Below are 22,636 nucleotides of genomic sequence, written 5' to 3' on the forward strand. Positions count from 1 at the left end.
GGTAAAAAGGATAAAAAGTCTACAGTACTAGTGTGTGTACACATGTATCTGTGTATGGGTCTGTGCCTGTGTTACAAAATCCGTATCATATAATACATGCTTAGAATAAATGCTTTGTCAGGGTCAAGTATAAATTCCCTCTCCTTAAAAAAAAATGCACATTATTAAAGCATCTCAAGTGCTCTTCTTGTTATTAAAATGTAGGGTAATTTTCAAAAGTGAAAATGTCTAATTGTGTCTCAATGAGATATTAGCAGGAAATTTTTGACCGCTGGTTCACTCATTTGGCATAACTTAATGATGTTATGCACACAATAGATTGGTAGCAAATAAAAAACAAAGAGATTTAGATTAGGTTGGCAAAGATATGGAAGAAAATCTGTCAGAAAATTAGCTAAGACTGTTTTATACCTCCAGCCAAAACAAAGCTGGTTCAGTTTATCTGCATCAACAGTGCCGTGAAAGGTAATTGGAGCACTGCTGAAACAGAGACCAAAAGAAGTCAAAAAAGAGAAATAAAGGAGACATTTACACACGTCTCTGGGGTGACCTTTGCATTCAAACCAAACGATTCAAGACACACACAACGGCTACTTAGACAATTGTAAAATAGCTTTAAAATCTGGCTTTTATAACTGCACTCTTAAAGCTGCCCTAACTCTATTGAAACATTCTGAAATCCTCCCTTCTGCTGGGTCCAATAAGTCATTAAGGAAACAAACACACCTTTGATTAATGTGTCTGGGCATATTTACCTAAGGGCTTGTTCCCGTTGATCTCATTCCAGCTGAGGTCAATAGCAAAATTCTCATTGACTTCAAAGGCAACACCACTGAGGCTTGAAAGGCAGACACTACAGATACATACTGTTGGATGTACAAGTTCTCTGGAGCCCAGTTCTCCTGCACTTGCAGATGTTTTTACTGATTTCTGGAAATGTGCAAGTACTTAGGGCTGAACTGGCAAAGGAAGTAGCTGTTATTTTGAATGTAAAAATTAAAGATGCAGGTTCTTAAAATTCCTACTCACAAATAGATGCCTATTCTTTCTGGACATCCACATGTCCACCAGCAAAGGCCTCGTGATGTCTACGCTTCTGCAACTGGCTACACCAACAGCTATTTAAGTCTCTGCATCACGGAGCTGTCTAGTACAAAAATCCCTGTGACTTTCCCCAAAATAGGCATTGCTCAACCCACATTACATGCAGAGCCCTGCATTCAGCTGCTTTCTCTCCACAAGCTCTGAAGTGCCTAATGTTTTGGGCTTGGTTCCCACAAGGGGCAAGCTTTGACAGGTTGGGAGTCTTGCTTTCTAAACCAAGACCCCTTAAAGCATCTCAAGTTGGGAAGCTACATTCATTTGACCTTTGTGTGCTCTTTCATGGATTAAGAAGCTGTTCACAGTATGGCAAGAGGTCAGAATATCTGACCATAGTGCTGATGTCTCTGCATCTACATTATCTTTATGGAGCTCTTAAAAATGCCTAAGCCAACGAGAATTTCTTCTCAATCTTTATGAAAAGCAACAATCAAGGTCAAATCCACCTCACCTAACATTCATTGTCTACAGTATAAATAGCTGCATATGAGATCGTCAACCTCTTCTCCCTTTGTACTCAGTGGAGGGAAGTAGGCACAATTCCCCTGGCTTATCTCAGACTGCTACTTTAGGCTGAGATGAATCTCTCCGAACAAAGGCTAGCACAGCTTGCTCAGATCACAACGTTTGCACTGAAAATAAAGGCATTGTGTCAGATGAATTCCACCCCTAGAAACCAAATCGGCATCACTGAAGCTAATTTATAGCAGGTGAGGATCTTACTGTCCCAGAGTTTTCATTCATTTCAATAGGACTATTGAGAAAATGATCCAATGTCTGCATCTGAACATGTGTTATGAATACTTAGGTGTTTTGAAAGCCACTTTCATGTGGGTTTTTCATACAAAAAAAAACCCCAAACATGTAGAGCTCTGGAGTTCCAGCTCCACTGAACGTTCCTGATGTTTTTGTACTTGGTTTTGTCTTGAAAGCTTTTCACTACTTTCTGTTGGATGTCCAAGGATGCAGATTATCTGGTATTGCCCCTGATGATTCAAGTAATCCAGTTTCAAAACACAACAAAACAAAAAGGGAAATATCAAAGTCTGGCAGGGGCTTTGCACACCACACTGGCATGAAAATGCCTTTTTTTTTTTTTTAATGTTGTCTCACTTCATGATTTTAGTTTCTCTGTTTAAAACAGTTCATAGTTTTTGTTCCCGTTTGTGTAAAACTTGGCTTTAGAGTATAAACCTCTGCTGGTCTCCTTATTGCTCCTATCATATGTAAAGATTTGAGTAATTCGCCTCAAAGCACAGTGGGTCCAGTCATGGTTCCTTACATGGTGGATGGGAGCCCCAAGTACCTTGGCTGTGAGCATGAACAGTCGTCACACTGCTCTGAGCACTACCAACCAGGGGAAATGCTGGGGATGAGAGCAAGGCTTAACCCAGCATCTACAGCGTCTTACTGGAGGCTGCAGAAAAGATTAGTTTTTCATTCAGAAGCCGTAACTTCAGAGTACCTTAGCTCTCTGATATAAATCAAGAGCGCAGAAAGGTTTGTGGAAAACTGATCACTTTTTTTTATTGGCTGAGCAGAAAAATAAGATTCAAAAAAATCATTGCATGTCAATCTGAAGTAAAGAAGGTTTGGGTTTTTCTTTTTTTGTCTTTGTTCTTCATATTGGATTTGGGGTTTGTTGTGGGTTTGGGGTTTTTTTTTGTAGGAGAGGTGTTTCTTTTTTAAGCCTTGAGTGAAGTTTGAAAGCAAAACCAAAATCCACCATGGTAAAGCAAAACATTTTATTTTCTCTTCAAGTGACTGTTTTTCCTGAATTAATGAACACAACTGGTTTTAGTCATAGCCAAAGAAATTTCAAAAGGAATTGTCTTTTCAAATTGAAAACCTCTAGCCCCTGTTTCAAAATTATAAAAACCTATTTAAAAATATCATGTTCTGCCTGAACAAAACAAATCCCCCGCAAAAATCAGTGCAAAATGTCCAAAATATCCTGGCTCCACCCGGGAGTCTCATCTCTGGTTAAAGAGGTTTCTGCTGCAATCCTTCACCCCATTAGTCCATTTAGAGTAAGGGAGACCAAAACAAACCCTTAACTCATCACCAAACACAGTCTGATTTCCATGATGTCATGGCCTACTCATTAATGCTTGCAGGCTGCAAGATGAAAGGCAGAAGCTGTTTATCCAGAGCCACCTCAAAACTTCTCAGCAACGTAGGCAAAGCTGAGTTTTGCCACTGCAAGAAGAAAAGCGACCAAGGCCAGGCTGGGCTGTTCTTGCAATAGGAAGGGGATGGGTAGGAAGCAAGGGCTGGAGGAGATCTGGAATGCCGATCTTCTCGCTTCTCCTGCCTCTAACGAAATGGCAGGGCCAGGAAGAGTCTTCTCTCTCCCCAGCAGTGCCACTTCCCTACACACACCAACCCTTCCTTCTGAGACATCAACGGCAAGCCAGATAACGACTTCACCGCTGTCTACGACCAGCTGGAAAACAGAGCATATTACCCCTAAAGAGAGTGACTTTCTAATATGTTGCCATTTTAAATATGGAAGGAGGCAAGGACAGGAACAGGCTGTATATAACACCAAAGCTCTCAGAGGTCACTCTTGCATGTCTTTTATTCAAGCAAACACACATCCACACAACCTCGCTTTGGCTTCTAGGTGCTGTTAGAGCACCAGCCACACAATATAGGGAACCTTAAAGTTTTCTTCCTGATGAGGTCCAACTCTATGCATCCAGAGAAATAACTAAAACGTGGTGGCAGCTTATGATCAACTCGCTTCTCATGTCTCCCTTGCTCCTGCTGCATGTATTCAGTGTGGGCACATCTAACCAGGTGGCTGGGGATGTCACCATACGTTGTGACACACATTGTATATTTTAGGATGAGCCTGACCTCCTTTTATTTCTGTTCCTATCTCCTTACATGTTTGCACAGTTCACAAGCATTCAAAAGCAGCAAGAAATAAAAACAAGGGGATTCAGTGAAAGAAGTATACAATGGGAAAGACTAAGAGAGAACACCACCAAAGATAAGCAGAACTTCCCAAGATTTCTCTTGAGGTTTTCATTCCCTGTTACATTACCTAGAATAGCTATTTAAGGCCTCCATGCTTCATGGTATGGACAAACCAGCAGCATTCCTTGCTTAGGAAGAGATGTCATCCCCATTGGTGTGTCAGCACCAATTGTAACTGCTTTTACTCTTACATTGAAGCATTTGTGTTGGCCACTGCTGGTGATGAGTCGACAACCACTGGCTCCTAAATAGCAATATCTGCTGCTATCTTGTCTGATTAGAATTAAGAAGTACCTCGATTTTATGGGTACTACTGGCTCTAGCAGGACAGACAAACCAAAAAATGCAAACTTTCCCCTTTGCTAACAAAGAGTCCCAGAACATTTTTTTCAAGAACAAATAGTCAAATCCTTTCTTTGAACAAAGATGACAGCTCCTTCAAGCTACTCAGTAACTTCCCATTGTGGCTCTAAGACACTTAATTTTCCTCAAACCTAGACTCTTAATCAATCATATTATATATTACGTAAATCAACCAACATAATCAGACCCAAGATAGAATACATTCTTTGCACATTTCCCCCCTAGCAAGCACTGTCAAAGCTGAGACAATAACATTCTGCTAATTTGCCAATAATTTATACAGAGACACCACTAAAATGTGCTTAATCCTCAAAGAGATTCGGTTGCTTGACTCCTGATTTCAAAGAAAAGCATGCAAATGCAGCAATAAAATGCATTCCGTTTAATCAAGTGAACACATAACAGACTGATTCACATTGTTTTACGGCGTCAAATAACAGCTTCTGATGTGATTCCATGTAGGAGAAAAGGGGAAGGTTGCTGTAAGTATATTTTGGCAGAGTATTAGAAGAGGTCACAGACAGCTGATTTCTTAACAAAGTGTTAAAGGCTTCCAAAATTTGCCTCTTATGGGAAAATGGAAACTTCCCCTCTCTACTATATATTTAACAGAAAGAAAAGAATAGCAGAAGTCAGCTAAAATATACCAGGTTTAACTTGCTTAATTGTTGGAAAACGTGATTTTCTTATTTTGAGGTAAATAAAGTCTACAGTATTGGTTTGAATCCCACTATGTTAGCACTGCACCAGATTTGCTATTAGATTGCCTGGAAGAATTTTCAACAATATCATGACAAACCATTTGGAAGCAGAGCTGAGAAGGGTCATACAGCAAAGTCTGTCAGAGCTGACAAAAAATTTCCACTCTCTACTTTATTTGGAAATAACAGGGAAAGAGAAGGGAACCAAACAAACCCTCTGTGGTATTAAATCAAATTAAATATAGTTCATAAAAATTAAGGCATTTTGACGTTTCAGAGGTATGGGTCCAGTGATGAAAGAAGAAATTATGTTCTGGAGAATGAACTGTACTTATGGCTTGGAAAACATAAGGACACAGAAGGGAAAAAATTAAAGGAGATGTAGACAGATGCAGTTTGATGGCAGTGAAAAGCTCTAGCCACCACTGCAGACCTGCAATGTTCAGGAAAGGCTGCAGTTCCCCCAAACATCTCAAGTCCAAAATTTCAAATATATTTTCACTTTATTTTATGAATGCCCATCAGATATATATCTTTGATGCTACAGCACACTAGTTGAATAAAAATCAACAACATAAAAACCCTCTTCATAAAAGACCCAAGAAGTGAAATCCCAAAGCCATAACCATTTACTCCGTGAGCATATCATCTTTGACAACCATATATAAATGACATCATGACAACAAATACAATGTACAATAATAAGTGTGCAATGGTACAAAATATACAAAAAGGAATGTGTATTTAATATACATTCAACAATATCCCATAAAAATCTTTGTTGGGAAAGTGAAGTGCCTTTTCAAGAACAACAAAAAATGTACATCACTTCAGTTAAGATGTCTGAAGTATCTCCCATCAAAAGAGTAAAGCCTGTGTTCTTTGACTGGAGATATAAAATAACTGAGCTGAATTTTCCCTAAAGAAAAAAATCATCTAAACTTCATAAAATTTTTGTCCACACCTATAGTATAATAAAATATTTAGAGTGCAGAAAATTCAGTTTAATTTAAATTTTACTTAAAAGCGGGCCCTCTTTTATTGATAGATCTAGCTCAGTCATATAAAATCAAAAATCTATATTCCTTATAGTAAAAAGACCATTTCTGCCCATGTGTCTTTTCTGCTTTTGATGCATTCCACAATTCACATAATTTTGCTATAATGGAAATATGAGTCTGACCAGAGGTCAATACAAGAATCATTCCTCATTTTCTCCTGTCTCTATACAAGTCTTGCATAATTTTACTCAAATATTTTTTGCCTAAGTTTCAGATTCCTTTGAGTTTGACCTCAATGGGAATTTCAGGAAATTTTTACAGTGGGTATTATGAAGATCACATGCTTATAATGTGGCTGATTTTATGAAAAAGTCCATCTAACCACCAGTTTTCAAGGCACCATTTTGTGCCCTTCTTCCAAAGCCGGTACTTGCATTGACAGCAGAAAGCATTTAGATGCTGAGCTGTGCAAGTACGTAACCCATGCTCAGCTCTGCTGGGCATCCATCCTTGTTCTTTGCATGGGTCCAGGAATAGAGATGGCTGAGTATTTCTAATAAGCCTCCCAACTGACAAAGCCAACCCCTGATTTCCAGAAGTAGAGATTCTTGCTCTACCTCCAGAGTTCTGGTTCTGTTGGTTTGCAACCCAGGGAAAGGTGACATACTGGCAGCCCAAGGGAGGGTGCTGAAACTGCCAACGACCTCTCTTGAAAGGACAAGCTTCCACAGAGAGGGACAAGTGCAACTTGCACTGTAGGTATCACTTTCCTTCTCTTTATAGAGTTTGAGCCTGCTACTGCCTAAAAACTCATGGGCCCAGACCTATGATTCATACAACAGCAGTTAACACATTTAAACTGAATACCACCAGCTTTTACCCCAGCCCTGATGGCCATGACTTAGGCATCAGAACGGGTTCAACTTGCAGGTGCGACACCATGCCTCTTGTGTTAGAAGCCAACACAGACCATCCAGCCCTTCAAAGCACTAAAATCAAAAGTATTTTCCAAAGATCAAAACTCACCTGAGGCTCATTTCGAGTACCATTCACAATTCTGATTTTAAGAGAGACTCAGTTATGCTACTAAAGGACAATACACAACTTTTGCAGGAGGTTTCAGGCCTCTCTGAAAATCATTTCTTATGAATAAGTGTAGAAGGAGTGATAGGAAATGAAAGGTACCTATAAATCATATGGCATGCCTGAGCGATGCCCAGGTGAATCCAAAAAATTCATGTTATTTGCAGTATGTATATCTCTTCCTGAGTTGAATTTCATTCCCAGTATGGAATCCAAGCGTCTGCTTTCTTTTTTGGCAAGGTACTCAATCACATGGTAAGGCAATCCAATTTTCTGGTTTGCTCCCTGTCTTCTTTCCTCCTAAATGGCCAAGCATTTCTCACCAAGATCACCACTACAATGTGTGCCAGAATATGTTTAAAATATGGTCCTGTAAAAATAGAAATTAGGTTTGTTTCTTTGAAGGCAGCATTAATTCTTCATATATTCTGGGCTCTTGAAGATTTCAGCTGAACAGATTCAAAATGATCTTCCTTCTCCTGCAATGGAACAGACAGGTTCCCATCAACTGGTATTCCTCAAATTCACTCCAACAATTACTAGTCACTTCTTCTGTTAATATCTCCAGAGCAGCCTTTGCCAAAGACTTCCCTTTATTTCTACCACAGTCATTAAGTGCACAGTTTGACCCTTTATTATTTAATAACACTATTAATTCTGTAAAAATTTGCAAAATCAATAAAATTATGCCATATATATTGTTCATGGTACTTTAGAGGGTACAGGGCAAGTTTGCATTTCATAGTCATAGTATAGGATAGGTAGTCAGAGCTGGGGAATTGCAAGGTAATCATATCTATGGTTATTATTACTTATTAATGTGTTTCCTACAACAAATAAAATGTTTGGACCAAAGTCTCTGAATGTGAACACCACTGCCTCACTCCTGGATTCTCATCCCAGCTCCTCCTCTGGGAGACCCACAGGACAAAAAGAGTCTACAAATCCTCTGCCATCTTAAAAATCAGGGCTGAAGGGTTGAGTTTTCCTTCTGTTTTTATTTGCTGGGTGACAGACTAGGCCATCTGGCTGGCAGGCATCAGGGTGAGAAGTGTGGACGTACGTGTTACTCTGTATGTATGAACAACCCAATGGTCCGTGCAGAAGCAATGAATGAAGGATATATAAAACTACTAAATAAATAAAACTACTCACTAGAAAATGCTGGTTCTTGCTTCATGTACCTACCTTTTACACTTGCTGATGTACACAAACAGTTTGGAAACTATGTTAAACTAACCTCATGATCTGATCTTTAAAGCCATCTCACTCAGATCAGGACAGCCTAGTGCAGATGTGAGAGAGAGCAGGGGAGAAAACTGTCCTACGCTAGCCTACTGCAGAGTATATATTTCTTGTTCTGATGGACCTGGTATTGTTATGCTGGAGACAACAGATGGAACTAGAACAGCCTCCAGTCTGAAGCAGTTTCATAATTCTTTAACTTCTATATTCTCATTAAAAATAACAGTCATTTCTTTCTATATTACAGGCCTAGCCCTGAATTCCTTGGGTACTCAAAACCACTAATAGCTTCATGAGATGTTTTGCTTCATAGCAATGCCATTGCCTGAAGCTTGAACATATAGTTAGGATACCTCAGATTTTTCTTTATCTCTCAGTTTACATTTCTCCTCTTTTTCTCCCCTGTTTTCCTCCATATATTTTTTCCATATTTTACATGCATATGCAGCAGGAGATGAATTTCCTCTTCTTTTGCATAAATGAAACCTGATGTCTATAACATTTGTTTTGGAGAAATATATATTAAATTCCAGTTATCTGCAGGGATACAGGACACAGATTTCAGTAAGCTAATGAGGTACTGGAAGCTCAGTTTGCCAGCTATGATTATCTAGCAGGAAAAAAGGAACCAGCTTAGAAATATCTGACAGGCTTGTTTAAAAAGGAGAGAATACTCAGGGAGCCTCCTACAATGGATATAGGAACTTTAAAAAACTCTTTTTGAGTCCAAATAGGCATTCAAGTGGTCTGAATACTAAAGTACTAAAGCTTACTTTAAAGAGGAAAAAAAAAAACCACTTCTCCCATGCTCTCGTCTCTATACTTCTAATCAGGAAGGAGCCAGTGGTTGATGCTGCAAATGGAGTCAGCAACGCTTTTACACTTATCAGGCATACAGCAAAACATAACCCTCACCAGCAGCACTGGTCATTATACTCAGCCACAGCCAGCCAAGCCATTTCGCGGACAAAAAAACATCATCAGTATTTCAAAGTCAGTCCCCACAGGATTCAAAATGGAATCAACCTCCATTTTCGCAACACCACTACAAAATTTGATGTGATTTGATTTTATTTACATTTTCAATATTCTTAATATTGAATTAAGAATTAATATTGAATTTCTGCCCCTTTCCACAAGGAACAATATTGATTTTGCAAGACAAATGGTCAGGCTGGGGTCAAGGGGAAGTTCCGCATATTAGCTGTGTAATGGTAACTTCTCCTAGGAGGGAGATCTAGGGAGCAGGTAGCGTGGAAAGAGGACAGCAGTCCAATTAAAAAAGTAAAAGAACAAAGAGAGGAGAAAAATAAGGGAAAAGAAAGGAGGTACACAGGTTTCTATTATATTGCACTCAATCACAGAAAGGAAAAAAAATGAATACAAGAAAAAAAATCTCAAAATTCAACATTCTGAAATATTATTTGGACAAGAAACAAGACAGTGACTTTTTAAAATAAATTTTTATAGTGATCTTTTAAGAAACCTTTCTATTTTGAAACAACCTACTTCAGCAAAACTGTTTGAAAGGGAAAATGTCATCCACCTTTATCCTGATCATAATATACGCCCCAGCTGGACTCCCTTAAAGACAACACTACCATTCCCATAGACTTCAAGGCATTTGAAATAAAGACCAAAGTGCTTGCAGGATCTACCATGATGGTCTTCTGTTGCTCCTCTCAGAAACGTTCAAAGGACACCAAAGACCTTCATGCTATGAATTGAGACATGCAACAACCCATATCACATGTGCTGCAGAAAAAATATGCTTTTTGCTGTTGCTTCCCACTGAAATGGAGGAGGTTGCTGTGTTGAGTAACAGGCTGTGGCTGATGCCTCCTCTTCAACTGAATCTTGTAGTGCTCAAAATTATGGTTCTCAAGTTAGCCATGAAGCCAGCCCAGGTGAGCTGCAAGCAGCTGGCTGGTGGCTATATTCCCAATGTTAATTTTCTATATCTATAATAGCTGTGTTTGCCTCAGCAATGGAGGTGTCTGATAGGAATCCAGGCAGAGAGGTTCCTCCCGCCATTAACTGCTCTTTTTAGGTATCACCCGTACAATACAGAATGCTACTGAAATCCCTTTGCAGAAGAGGAAGCATTTACTCGATATCCTGAAACATTTCTTACCATTATCCACATTGTGGATTTCAGCAGGTTGACTATAGGCTGGGTGAAGTGTGCGTGGGAGGCTGCACAAAGCACTGTGCAAATTAGCATCAGAGCCTCATCACGTCCAGTAATAAATAAAGATAATAATTATTTTTAGTATTAATAGTAGTAATTACTACTCACCTTCGTTGCCAAGGACTTGAGCTTCCCCAGCAGTGACTGCTTATTTGAATATACTATTTCTTCTTCATTATCTTCTCCTTCCATTATAGCACAGCTGTCAGCAGCTGGCAGCTCACACTCTTTTGAGTTCGTTGTCATCACTAATTTAGAATATTTATACTCCAGTCTGAAGATATAAAGACAGACAGGCACAAATTTTTTTACAAATGTCCCATATTCAAGGTTTTTGTAATTTAGATTATCTGCAGTCCTTCTACATAGTTACTTCTGAGGTATTTATTGGAAATTAGATACTTTTCAATCATTAAAAACATGTAACCAAAATAGTACTAACAATACATTGAGCTCCTGCTCTCTTAGATTAGGCCTCTATCCTTATAAAAGATCCGTGTTTTCCCAAAAGACCACAAGTAGGTCAAGAGGATTTCCTGCATGAAGAAGTGCGACCTGTGTGCTGGTTGGGGCAATAGCAGGTCTGACTTCAGCCTGTTATCAGAATCTGCATCACACTCCTATCCAAGGAGGCTACGGGGGAGAGGAGAGATGTGTAACAGTGTGTGGTAGGAGGCAGCAAGAGGTGGGGACCGTGATACTGGAGTCTAGATTTGGTGAAGCTGGATGTGCTATGGGGCGATGAAATCCCATGGAGATGGAATCACGTTTTGAAAGTTTATGGCATGAGATGTGGGAAGCAGAGGACTATGGGTATGGGAAACAGTCAGTATGTTCAGTCTAAGAAGCAGGAATCTTTTGGGTGTGTACCCGACATGTCCCACCAAAGTAGACCTAAGCAATATACAGTCAAGAACCTTATTTTAATCCAGCTGAAAGGGACTAATTAGACTGAAGAGGTATCCTTTTGGTCTTCAGACCTTGAGAAAACCCTGTTGCTTCAGGACCTAAGGTCAACTTCAAACTCTTGCGGGTTAAAAAGACAGTTCCTGTTGGGAAATTATGCCACAACAAATTACTGTGGATTTTCTATACTTTCCTCACTAGTATTTTTGATAGCCACTGTTGGCAGAAGAAACCTCAACGTGGTGGATTAAGGGACTGATCCAACATGGTATTTCTCATCAACATTGTCATAAGGTCAGATCCATCAAATGTCTTTCTGTTCACTACATCAAACTTTTTTAGCTTGCTTTTATATGGAACACAAGTTGCAGTACTCACTTCTGGTTCTTCTTCCAAAAATAGCAGGTCAAGGCTATGAGTAGAACAGCTGTGAAAGCACCAACACCAGCTCCGACTTTTAGCCAAAAATCCACTGTTTCACAAGTGCTGGTCCTTTTTTCTGGCAAGGGAACCCCTTTAATGCAATACTTTGGTTCATTCCATACATACAAGGTTTCCTTTCAAACGGAAAACAAATACCAAAAAGTCAACTGCTTGTAGAAAAAGAGAAGAACTATTCAGAGTTGAAGAAAACAAGCTGTTTTGAGGTAGAAAGGTTAGACATCTTTTCAATGAAAGGAAACCAAACCATGTACTTCAGGTTTTCAGACTCTAGGTGGAGTGATATTGTCTACTCAACTGTCCCCTTGATTGTGCCTGCAGGTTCAGATGTGGCAAAAGGATTTCCTCTTCTGTATTGCTCTTCACCTGGCACAATATGGGTTGGACAGCGATTGTGAATGTGTTGTGCCTGCATTGGAGCTGTTGATCAACAGGACAGTTCTGAACCTGTGAAAGGACTTCCTACTGTTTGACTAGAGAAGGCAGCAGCGAAAAAATTGCAAGCAAGGAAGGATGAATTTCTGAACTGAAATTCTGAATCCTTTCCTAGCCTGGCCCTGATTATGGCTGTTAAAAGATTGAAGTCCTTTGGGCACGCCATCCTTCACAAATAACTTGCCTGCATGTATGAATGCATACAGAGTTCATGTCCCTACCCACATAGCTGCTCAGCACAAGCCAGCTCTCCTCCAGGAACCACGCTGCCATTGGCACAAATATCCCTGAGTCTCAACACAGCACCTCACTAATAAGACTTGCACCCAGCCAGCTCAGAGTCTGGACTCAGATTTCCCAACTTTACCTGCACTTACGTATCGATTTGCACACCGAATTTCAACAGAGTCCAAGTTATACCCAAATGAACCCATCTGACTCGGAGACATGTGTCCTTTACCTGAAATCCTTTTTTGCAGGCTCCCTCAATCTCATGGTAGTCTTGCTCCGTGCAGAGAGGGCAAGCTTCTGCACTTTCCCATACAAAGTAGAAAGTGCATCCATCGCAGGTGCCCGCAGGGCATAAGCTAGGAGGAGAGCAAAGCTTAGTTATCACTTACAAAACACTCTGGGGTTTGCATCCTCACTCCACATTCTGCTGCTGAAGATCGGTAATGGTAAGTACAACAAATGGGTAAACATCCATCAAGTCAGCAGATGGAAAAATCTGGGGAAAGAATTTTTCCCAGTTTGCAAAATGATTTCTCAAGTGAAAACAGATGTTGGGCTGTCAAAGGTCTAAAATAACAGTTCAGTTCCTGGCAGTGAGTGCTACTCACGCACCTACGGTGAAAAGAAAAGAAAGAAGCAAGCCTTGGAGATCAGCAAAACTACTCCAGCATTTCACCAGCATGGGCTAGCCCAGCATGCACCTCTATCGCTGTTCTCCTGCACTGGGTGACTGTTCCACATGAATGCTGCTATCTGGTTCCTGCTGTTGTTCTAATGATGTCTGGGTGATTTCATCCATATGGAATGGACTTGTCCTGTCATGGTTAATTACTAGAAGGATGTTCACCAGTTAATGAAGAGATAACAGCTTCTCTTAGTCTAAGAAAGACTAATGACCTTATTTTGTATCCAGCCTGCAGAAGAAAGTTGTACTGGCAATGGCAGGACATTCATGCCACTTTTGTTATTGACAATTACATCAGGTCTAACAGCAGCAGTGGCCAAAAGTCCATGCAAGAAGCTAGATCATGTAAATGTGAAATATATCCATACAGAAAAACGGATTATTTTTTTTCCCATATCATCTGAAGGATTGAAAAATCCACAGCCCTAAAAGCCCATTCTGGTTTATCCTAATTTGAGTAACTGACAACTGTCCTCTCTGGATTATGCAACATTTTTTCAATGTACGTGGCAAGAGCATTGACAGACCTTTCTCCTCAACCTCTTTCATCTTATACTGTAACTTCATTTGATACTAAACACCATGTCTGGAGGATAAAGGAGTTACATGCAGTACTATTTGACATGTATCAGATACCTCACTGTTTGAAAATACCTGTCGGACTGCTGACCTCATCAAAGGGGACTAGGAAGGGAGAAGTCAACAAGAACTGAGATAAGGTACATCATGTCAGCTGTGTGCCATTTCTGCCCAGGCTCACACTTTTAAAAGCAAGGTAGGTTACTCCTCCCTCACTACTAGTGAGTTGTCACAGCTCACATCGTGTTTAACCTACAACACTAGAAGGACTCCTAGAGGATTTTCACATGGCAGCTGATAGATAGTGGCTTGTTGCGCAGCATGATTTGTAGTGTGTCAGGTCCCTAAGAAACTGGGGTAAGCATCTCCAAAGGTGTTCAAACATCAATCACTCATCCATCACCTGTGAAGTAGATGCCTCTTTGCCTTCATTCAGGTGAGCATGGCTCACCTGTCCCAAGAGGGACAGGGATCAAAGGAGGATCCCACACTTCTCACACTGTTAGCTTTTTGGAAGAGGACTTAACTTTTGGGAAGGAGGATGAGTGAAAGGGCTATCAGCAGATTTATAGTAACTTTTATAGTTACTATAGATATTTATAGACTAAGATGGGCCTTGACAGCCAAAGAGGAGGGTTATCAGAGTTGAGGGGAACTTCTGAATAATCACAGGGTGTTGCTAAAGAGTAATAGAATTAACTCTTTTACTGTTTTTTCTCTGCAACTTTTCAGGTGCAGGCATAAACAGGACTTTGGAAAAAAGAGGCCTTTTGGATTCACTTGAATCAGAGTGAAGGGCAAAAGAGGTCAGGCAAATTAAACACAACTAGTACAAGGGTTGCATGATACAAACTGGAGTGATGAGACACATACATAAATAAATACATATAGAACTTGAACTAGACAGAATCAGGGCTCACGGAAGCATTGCAATAGCAGATTTCATAGTTCCTAGGACAGGCTGCTGGTTTTCAAAAAAATCACTTTGTCCACAGCAACTGCTGTAGATCAAGGAAGAAAAACTACCTCTCAAAGCCCTGACTAGGCAGTTCTAATCAGGAGGCCAAAGATCAAATTAAGGAACTGAAATAAGGGAGAAGCAGAGACAAGAAAACATCACTATATTTTCTTTTGGCTTTAAGCTTGGAACAACCTGCCTGAGCTCTAACTTCTCTCACCACACAGCCTAAATACAGAGCAGTTGGTCTGCTGGGAGGTGATGGACACAAATGTCATTCACCTAGGAGAAACGAGTGAGACCTCCTGGGTGGCTGATGAGGGAGACAGCACTCCTCATTACTGTTAAGTATAAAATTACTAATGAGTTTTGTAAAGATTACCTGAGGAGAAAAGGCTTTTTGGCACTACTAGGATACAAATACTTAAATACCTGGGCACAGAAAGCTCTCCTTGGTCTGGTTTGTTGGGATTGCACCTCATTGTCACAACAGTTGCACGGCCATTTTCACAGGAGGTTGTCACTGTTGAAGACCTAATATCAAACAAGAGAAGAAATGTAGCACCTTTCCACTACAGTAAGTACATGTTGCTCTTTAATAGGTCTCCATCCATTCATGCAGCTGGAATACTAAAGAAATACCCTTTACCACAGTGCTTTTGCCTTTTTCAGCTGGAAGAAAAAAAAGTAGCAACAGAAGCAGGGTAGGTTTCGCTATTTCATTTAAATCTCGAAGTGCTGTGAGATGCCACTCAGGGAACTGCTCTGTTTTTCTAACTAGTTTGAATTCTGCTGAGTCAAGGAATAAACCTGCCCACAAAACAGAATATAACAATTTAAAAAGAGAATCGCAAGTGCTGTGGTTGGTGTGCTACTCTGCAGGAGAGTTTATGATGGCTCTCTCCTCGCCTAGTAATGAGAGAACCACACTGTCCTGAAATAGTACAAGGCAAAGGGGATTAAAAAAATGGAGCTTATTCCAATATGATAGACATTGTAATCCAAGTTCATAATACACTCAAAGTAGGGTCACTTGTGTGGGGTTCAGTCTGCAGAATCAGACATATAATTTAAGTATTCACATATGCATAAAATGTTGATATCCAAAGTGCTACAGCCAATTAAGATCTATCACTAAAGCCAACACAATCTAGAGAGCCAATCAGTAGAATAAATATAGGTATGTGCCTTAAGATAAGCTGAATAGCCCTACGGGCTCCACAGTCCAAGCTTAGAAACCCAGTTCACATGAAGACACCAGCATGTAGACATCTTAATTGAGGTGATCTTTGAGCTAATTCTTACCCAAGCTGAGGCATTCTTTTTATGGAGGAAACTGAAGAATAGGAAAGGCACACTAGTCACCGTGCAGGTTAGAACAATTATTTTTAACCTCGGTTAGTCTGGGTTTGTAACATCAAAGTAAATACAAATGAATGTGAAAGAAAATATGCAATGGGAAGTGGACATATCAAAGCCATATATGAGAAATTATGGAAAGGAACATGACACTGGAAGTGGCACCTGGATGAATCAAAGCTCTGGTATCACTCTCTACAGATCAAGTGTAATTTACATTTGAGTAAACAGTGTTTGCTGATTTCATAAGATGTTCTTCAACATGCCAATCAATATCAGCCAGATACCGATTAAAGTGATAAAGATTAAAAGTAGATTAAAGATCTCCCCTCAAAGTTTTCGTTTCCTTTAAACAAATTAATAAATTTGACGTACCAATAAACAGAATTGTTTACCTACTTGTAAAAGAAATGCACATCGGGTATTTTGCTTGGAGAGGGAGGAAACACATCTGCCTTGATGCTGATATTTTCCAGCATTGTTTCAACAGTAGCTCCTAAAATTTGAGAAGGGGGCGGGGGGGGGGGGAACAACAAAATCCACAAACAAGCTAAGAATCAATTTCTGAGGCGTTCACATATAACATTTTCTCAGTCTGAAAGGTATGGGTCTCACTTAGTAGCATTTAATGACATTACTATACATTATACACTCTCTTCTATTCTAACTAAACTTTGCAGATTCATATGTTCCTCATACATTCTGATTTCCTTACATAGACATAACAAAACAAAAAATTAATAAAACAACACCAGTGTAAATAAGTTTTACTCTTTTGTATGAATTTAAAGCAACCATGGGATATTACAGAATGATAAAATAATTTAGGTTGGGAAAGGACTGCTGAAGATACCTGATCCAAACAACTGCTCAAAGTATATGCCTTGAATGTACAACCCTCACACATCATAACCATGTAATGCCCTGAGCAATCTGCAGTACTGTGGGAGAAAAACTGAAAGATGCAAGATTCAGAAGGATTATGGAGTCTTAGGCAAGACTTGATGGCACATTTTGGAACAAATGACAGGCTGGTGTGTGGAACAACACAGGTTACACAGGTCTGCATGGATTTTGGAGAAGAGCTGAAAAAGAGGAAAATTCAAGTAACCAAAGTTCTTAGAGATCCTTCCAACCCCATGAACCAAAGAAGACAGAAAATATTGGTGCTGCACTGCAACATTTCAGAAGAAGAGGGAGCTGTACAAATGGGACAGGCTGCATCCTTCCAGTGAAGTGAAAAATTGCTAGAACAAGAAAAAGTGGTAGCAGCCAGCAACTGGTGGGAAGATGGGTAAGACTGAAGAAAAGAAGTTTTCCACTTGTTCTTGCAACAGTTCAGACAGCCTAACTGAATTCTTAGGACTTTGACTTGACTTTGGCTTGACTGGCATTACATTTGGGAGGACAATTCACACAGCTGGAAAATCCATGTCTGGTTATAACCCTTTTAGGTAAATATAGTAGATAATGAAGCTGACAGTTTGCACTAGACAATACTACCTGGTGTAGGACAAGTCAGAGCCAGGGACTGTGAAAGCACATGGATCACTGTGCTCAGTAACATTGCTCAGGAGGGCTTGCAGGTGAGGGATAACTACAGAGCATCACGTCAACAGAGAGAACAAAATGAGCTGTGCTGCAGCAACCATCAGGAGCATGTGCAGAAAGATGTCTGGTTATTTTGGAGGGGCCTCCATTCTGAGAACATATGCTGACATGAGCAAAGATGTCATTCCTCTCATCGGAGACTTTGCATCGAACACAGGGTAACTTAAATTTGGATTGCAACACAATGGACAGAGATTAGTTACTCACTAGACTGGAAGATGATAGCTCCTAGGGACCTTATTATATTCAACAGAGGTAATGAGAGACTATTCCCATCCAATATGCAGTACAGTAGACATGGTATCTCAAAGTGCAGTTTCTCAAAAATAAGAACACTAGAAGCAAAATGAAGTGTGTGGGGGGGGAAATGTCATTCTTCAGAGGATATTAATTATATGGCTAAAAAGCCACAATGACTCTTGCAAGAATGACAATAGCTTTGACTAAGAGTCCACTTTGGATCAGAACAGTGGTAAAAAAGCAGTTAAAATAAAAACATTGCTTAATGTTTTTATTTGTCAATATGTTGAATAAATGTCAGATTTGTCAATGTCAAATAAAAACAAGCTTAATGGAGGGAGAATAGAGAATCAAATAAAATCAAATGTTATGAGTTACAGAAAAATGATAATGGATGCTAAAGACTTCAGGGAAAAGCCTGTGTTTGGCAGCACTGGAAAAAGTAAAAGTTTGGAGCTTTTTTAGAAAAACTAGAAATAAACGTACATCTTATGGATAGGAAAGGCAAACTTCAACCATTTTAAAATGTAACAATTGTGATAAATAAAAGGTAGCAGAAGAGCTTGGTATCTTTTCTCTGTATTAGGAAAAAATCAGGACTATCTCCTTGCTTTCCAAGACAATGACTGAACACCTCATTCCTTCAGCAGCTGGAGAGGATATTGGCATCTACTTGGCATGCGTGCTTATAAACTAGCAAACCCATCCCTAAGAGTGACCTTTAAAGAGCTTTTAATAATAGCAAAATGTCAAAAGACTGATGGAGAGGGGATATGGTGAGCCAAATAACAATGTGGCTAACACGATGAGGCAAAATAACAGGTAAGTGGAAGATGGGTTTCAGTTAATGATTAGATCATAATGAGTGACAGTCAACATGAATTTATGGAGAACAGCTCTTGTTGAACAAATCTGATTTCATTCCTTGAGTGCTGACGAATTTGGCTGCTAAAGAAAATTATGTAAATTTATCAACTATTTCACTAATTACCACATGAGATTCTAATTAAAAAGTTAGCAGTGTAATATCAATTAAGTGCACACTCTGGATTAAAAATTATTTAACTAGCTAATTATAAAATTATCTGGCCATGGGAAATTGTCATCAAATGTGGTATGTCTCCAGGCTTCCCTAGGCATTGATATTGGAGACCCAGAATGCAAGATTATCATCAGGGATCTGCAAGTAACTATATAATCACTGTTGACAAAGTGTGTAGATGAGACAAAGATTAAGAGGAACAGGAATAAAATATAGAGCAACTTGGTTCACTTGGTAAGCTGGTTCCAATCAAAATAAACATATTCTAGTGTGGACAAGTGCAGCAAGGGATGAAGGCCAGTCCTAAGAAAGAGATTTTTATTGCCACTATAGTGAATTCAATAGTGGAATACTATTCCATTCTGATGCCCATGCTTTAAGAAAATATAATAACAAGTTACAGAGCCTGCAGAAATAGCCTCAAAAATAATTCATATGCTTGAGAGATATACATGACAGCAAGAGACTTAGAAGAACTTGGTCTACTTAGATTATCAGAAGAGCAGACTGGGGAGGGTGTGGTGATTCCTTACACAAAATATTTCTCCAAGGAGGAAAATGTGGGTGTGAAATGGAGAAAGAATAACAAGAAGCAAGAGCTGAAAACTGAACCCAGGCAAATTCAAACAGGAAACAAATCTGCTTTAAAACAAAATACAGAGGTGGTGTTTGACCAGTGGAAAAAAATACCGATGACTGTGGCAAAGCTTTTATTTCTGGCTGTCTCAAAAGTCCAGGTTGAATGCTCTTCCAAAGACATGCTTTTGTCAAACATGAGTTTCTGGGCTCAATGCCAGGGAGAAAGTACAAACACTCAGTGCCTGTAATGGATAGGTGAGCAGACTAAATGACTTCATTGTCTAATCTGGCCTCAGACTCTGGGAACTTGTGAGCCAGAGCAATGCAAGACTTCATGATATGCATGGCCCCATGCTGCCCTAAGCCTCCTCCTTTCTCGCCTAATTATGTCCCAGCACCAGATTCTTCTTCTGGAATTGCCCGAGTGGGCACTTGGCATGGGCAGAAACACTTGGACTAATGTGACTACTACAGTGATTGGTCTTGCCTTGCATGAGGTGGGTAGGAAACATGAAAGAAAACCAGTGCTTTTTAATTACATTCTCCAGATTTTTGTGCTGAAATTCTATGCACCATGGGACCCACCAGACCAAACACAGGGAAGAGTGAGTAATACTGCCATGGAAAACAAAGAATGGGAGCAGCCCTTACTCTTCTCCTTCAGCCATCAGCTGAACTGAAAGAGCAGCAAAAGGCAATGGCATCTGCCCAGATCTGCTTCACAGCTCAGGAACAAAGTGGGACTGAATCTTGGGCTGCCCCTTCACTCTTCCCCCAGTGCAGCCCTGCTGAGCTGAGAAGGATTTACTCTGCAGCCCTAAATACATGAGAGTACATGCAAAATAACTATAAGCAGAAGACAAACCATGTACCTAAGAACCTGTCAGCAAGGCTGTTGGACTGCAGAGCCAGGGCTGTTCGGAAACCCTTGCTGTCTGACGGGATGATGGTGGACTGACAGACAAAAGCTCCCACAAAATTGGAAAAATCTTCTGATTCTGCAACCATGTCCTTCAGAGTAACATCGGTGATATTGTCAGTGCAAATAGCCATCTTCTTCCCCTGTGGACAATCAGGAAAAAATAAGGAAGCAGTTGGTTGTTGATAAGACATGAAAAAGTTTGGGAAAGGAGAGATTGCAAACTGGATGAGTTTCATTACCGCACCTTAGAAACAACTTGATGTTTCTATCATGAGAAGGACAAATTGCAAGAACAAACTGTGCCATCATGAAAGTTCCGATTAAAGCCTTGTACAGACTCAGAAACACGATGTCACCTCTGGTACATGTCTTATCAGAAACCTGTGCTACGAAGCACTCTTCTTTGTTTATCTTGACAGCACAGTGTTTACTAGCAGAGCATAATGAAATGGCTTGCAAAGGAAAACCGTATTTCCCTTGCCTTTAAATAATATACTGTAGAATACCTCTTTATTTGAGATTTAATCCAGATAAAATATTTTCAAAGCATAAATACATGAAATCCCTAAACAGATATTTAGCCTTCAAGGCTGCATTAATGTCACGTCAAGACCAGTGCTAGAATCTCAGAGCAACAGCAATGAAAGACAAATCACCAGACTCAGTTGTCCTGACAAAATGTCAAGCACTCACGACCTAATAATATCGTTGGTAGTACTGTAGTATCATTGTAGTAGTTTGGGAAAATGAAGACCAGATCCACAGGGGAGTAAGCGTATCTGTACCTTTGAGGATCTAGTTGTCAGCAGCTCTAATCCAGGTGGTACTTAAACACACATTTAAGCCTAAAAGTATGCAAAACACTGTAAAGAAAAGTGACCAATCATTTGCCTCAACTCCTGCAGACTTCTTGGTACATGGAAAGAAACTTCAGAACTTTACAGGGCTGAACATTAATGTAAACTACATGCATTGGCTTTCATGGGACAATACGCATCACTGGTACCGCTCCAAAACTTCAATTTATGTATGTGACACCATGCTCTGGTATAGTCCAAGCCCCAGCCAGAAAAATCTTGACTCTGCGGCGGAGACTGTTTGCACTCATGGACTAAACACATATTTCCACCACTTTAAAAGGCTGCAATCAAAGTCAACAACGGGCATCTCGGCCACTGGCAGAGAACAGGGTGACCAGGGGCTCTGCTGACAGCAACATCTCCAGCCAATTCACAAGGGTAATGTATGGAAAGAAGTTGGCAACTGAAAGACTCAGACTCTCCACTTGAGTTCCTCGGTGGCAGCACAAAAAGGTCGGGGTTGTGACCCAAGTGACTTGAAGGCACAAGAACTAAGAAAAGGTAGGGATGTGACAGGGTTTTTCTTCTGGGCGTTACTTATGCCTAAAACACTGTCATCTTTGCTCTGGAAAGTCACTTGGCTGCTCAAAAGTCCTCTTGCCCTGCTGAGCAAGATCCAGAGGGAAGTGTTAGCACAGCATCGGTGACAGCTCAGCTGTAGGGGAGTCCTCGTCCTGTCCCAGTGTGATCCCACAGAGCATCAACATGGGCAGCAAATTGGTTAATCCCTGCAACCCTCAACACCAGCTGAGCTCACCTCATTCCCACACAGGCTGATGTTAAAGAAGTGGAAGAACTTGGTCCCTCGGGAGGTGAAGCTGGGTCCGCTCATCAACGAGCCCACCTGGCTGAGGTTGCTAAAATCGTAATTCAGGCTCTGATTATCCTTGATGTACGACACCAGGCAGTCACTGAAGCAGGCAGAGTGGTCCTTCAGAAAAGGAGAGGCATCCATTAAAGAGCAGTTATAGACCAGCAGCAAACCATTCACCTGGGAGTTAAAGCAAGCAGGTGCACACAGGACTGCTTTCCTTGTTAAGGATGGAGGGGAACTTTGTCCTATTCCTGTAATTCACCTTTCCCTTGGGAGAATTCCCATTCCTGTTTCAGTCCCTTGC

At 40.3% G+C, this 22,636-nt stretch overlaps 1 protein-coding gene across 2 annotated transcripts in view; it reads right to left on the reverse strand.

The window, feature by feature from the left end:
• Nucleotides 1–5,634: 5,634 nt before the first annotated feature.
• Nucleotides 5,635–22,636, reverse strand: part of ELAPOR2 (endosome-lysosome associated apoptosis and autophagy regulator family member 2) — a 105,741-nt gene continuing 88,739 nt past the window's right edge. For both annotated transcript variants that reach the window (XM_052790130.1, XM_052790131.1), the window contains 8 exons: nt 22,276–22,449; nt 20,609–20,798; nt 16,664–16,760; nt 15,338–15,439; nt 12,913–13,039; nt 11,955–12,133; nt 10,779–10,944; nt 5,635–7,713 (listed from right to left, as the gene is read on the reverse strand). In XM_052790130.1, the coding sequence (XP_052646090.1) occupies nt 7,654–7,713; nt 10,779–10,944; nt 11,955–12,133; nt 12,913–13,039; nt 15,338–15,439; nt 16,664–16,760; nt 20,609–20,798; nt 22,276–22,449 (1,095 nt within the window). In that variant the 3' untranslated portion in view covers nt 5,635–7,653. The remainder of the gene's footprint in view (nt 7,714–10,778; nt 10,945–11,954; nt 12,134–12,912; nt 13,040–15,337; nt 15,440–16,663; nt 16,761–20,608; nt 20,799–22,275; nt 22,450–22,636) is intronic.

This window comes from Harpia harpyja, chromosome 6 (assembly GCF_026419915.1).
Source record: "Harpia harpyja isolate bHarHar1 chromosome 6, bHarHar1 primary haplotype, whole genome shotgun sequence".
NCBI classification, from domain to species: domain Eukaryota; kingdom Metazoa; phylum Chordata; class Aves; order Accipitriformes; family Accipitridae; genus Harpia; species Harpia harpyja.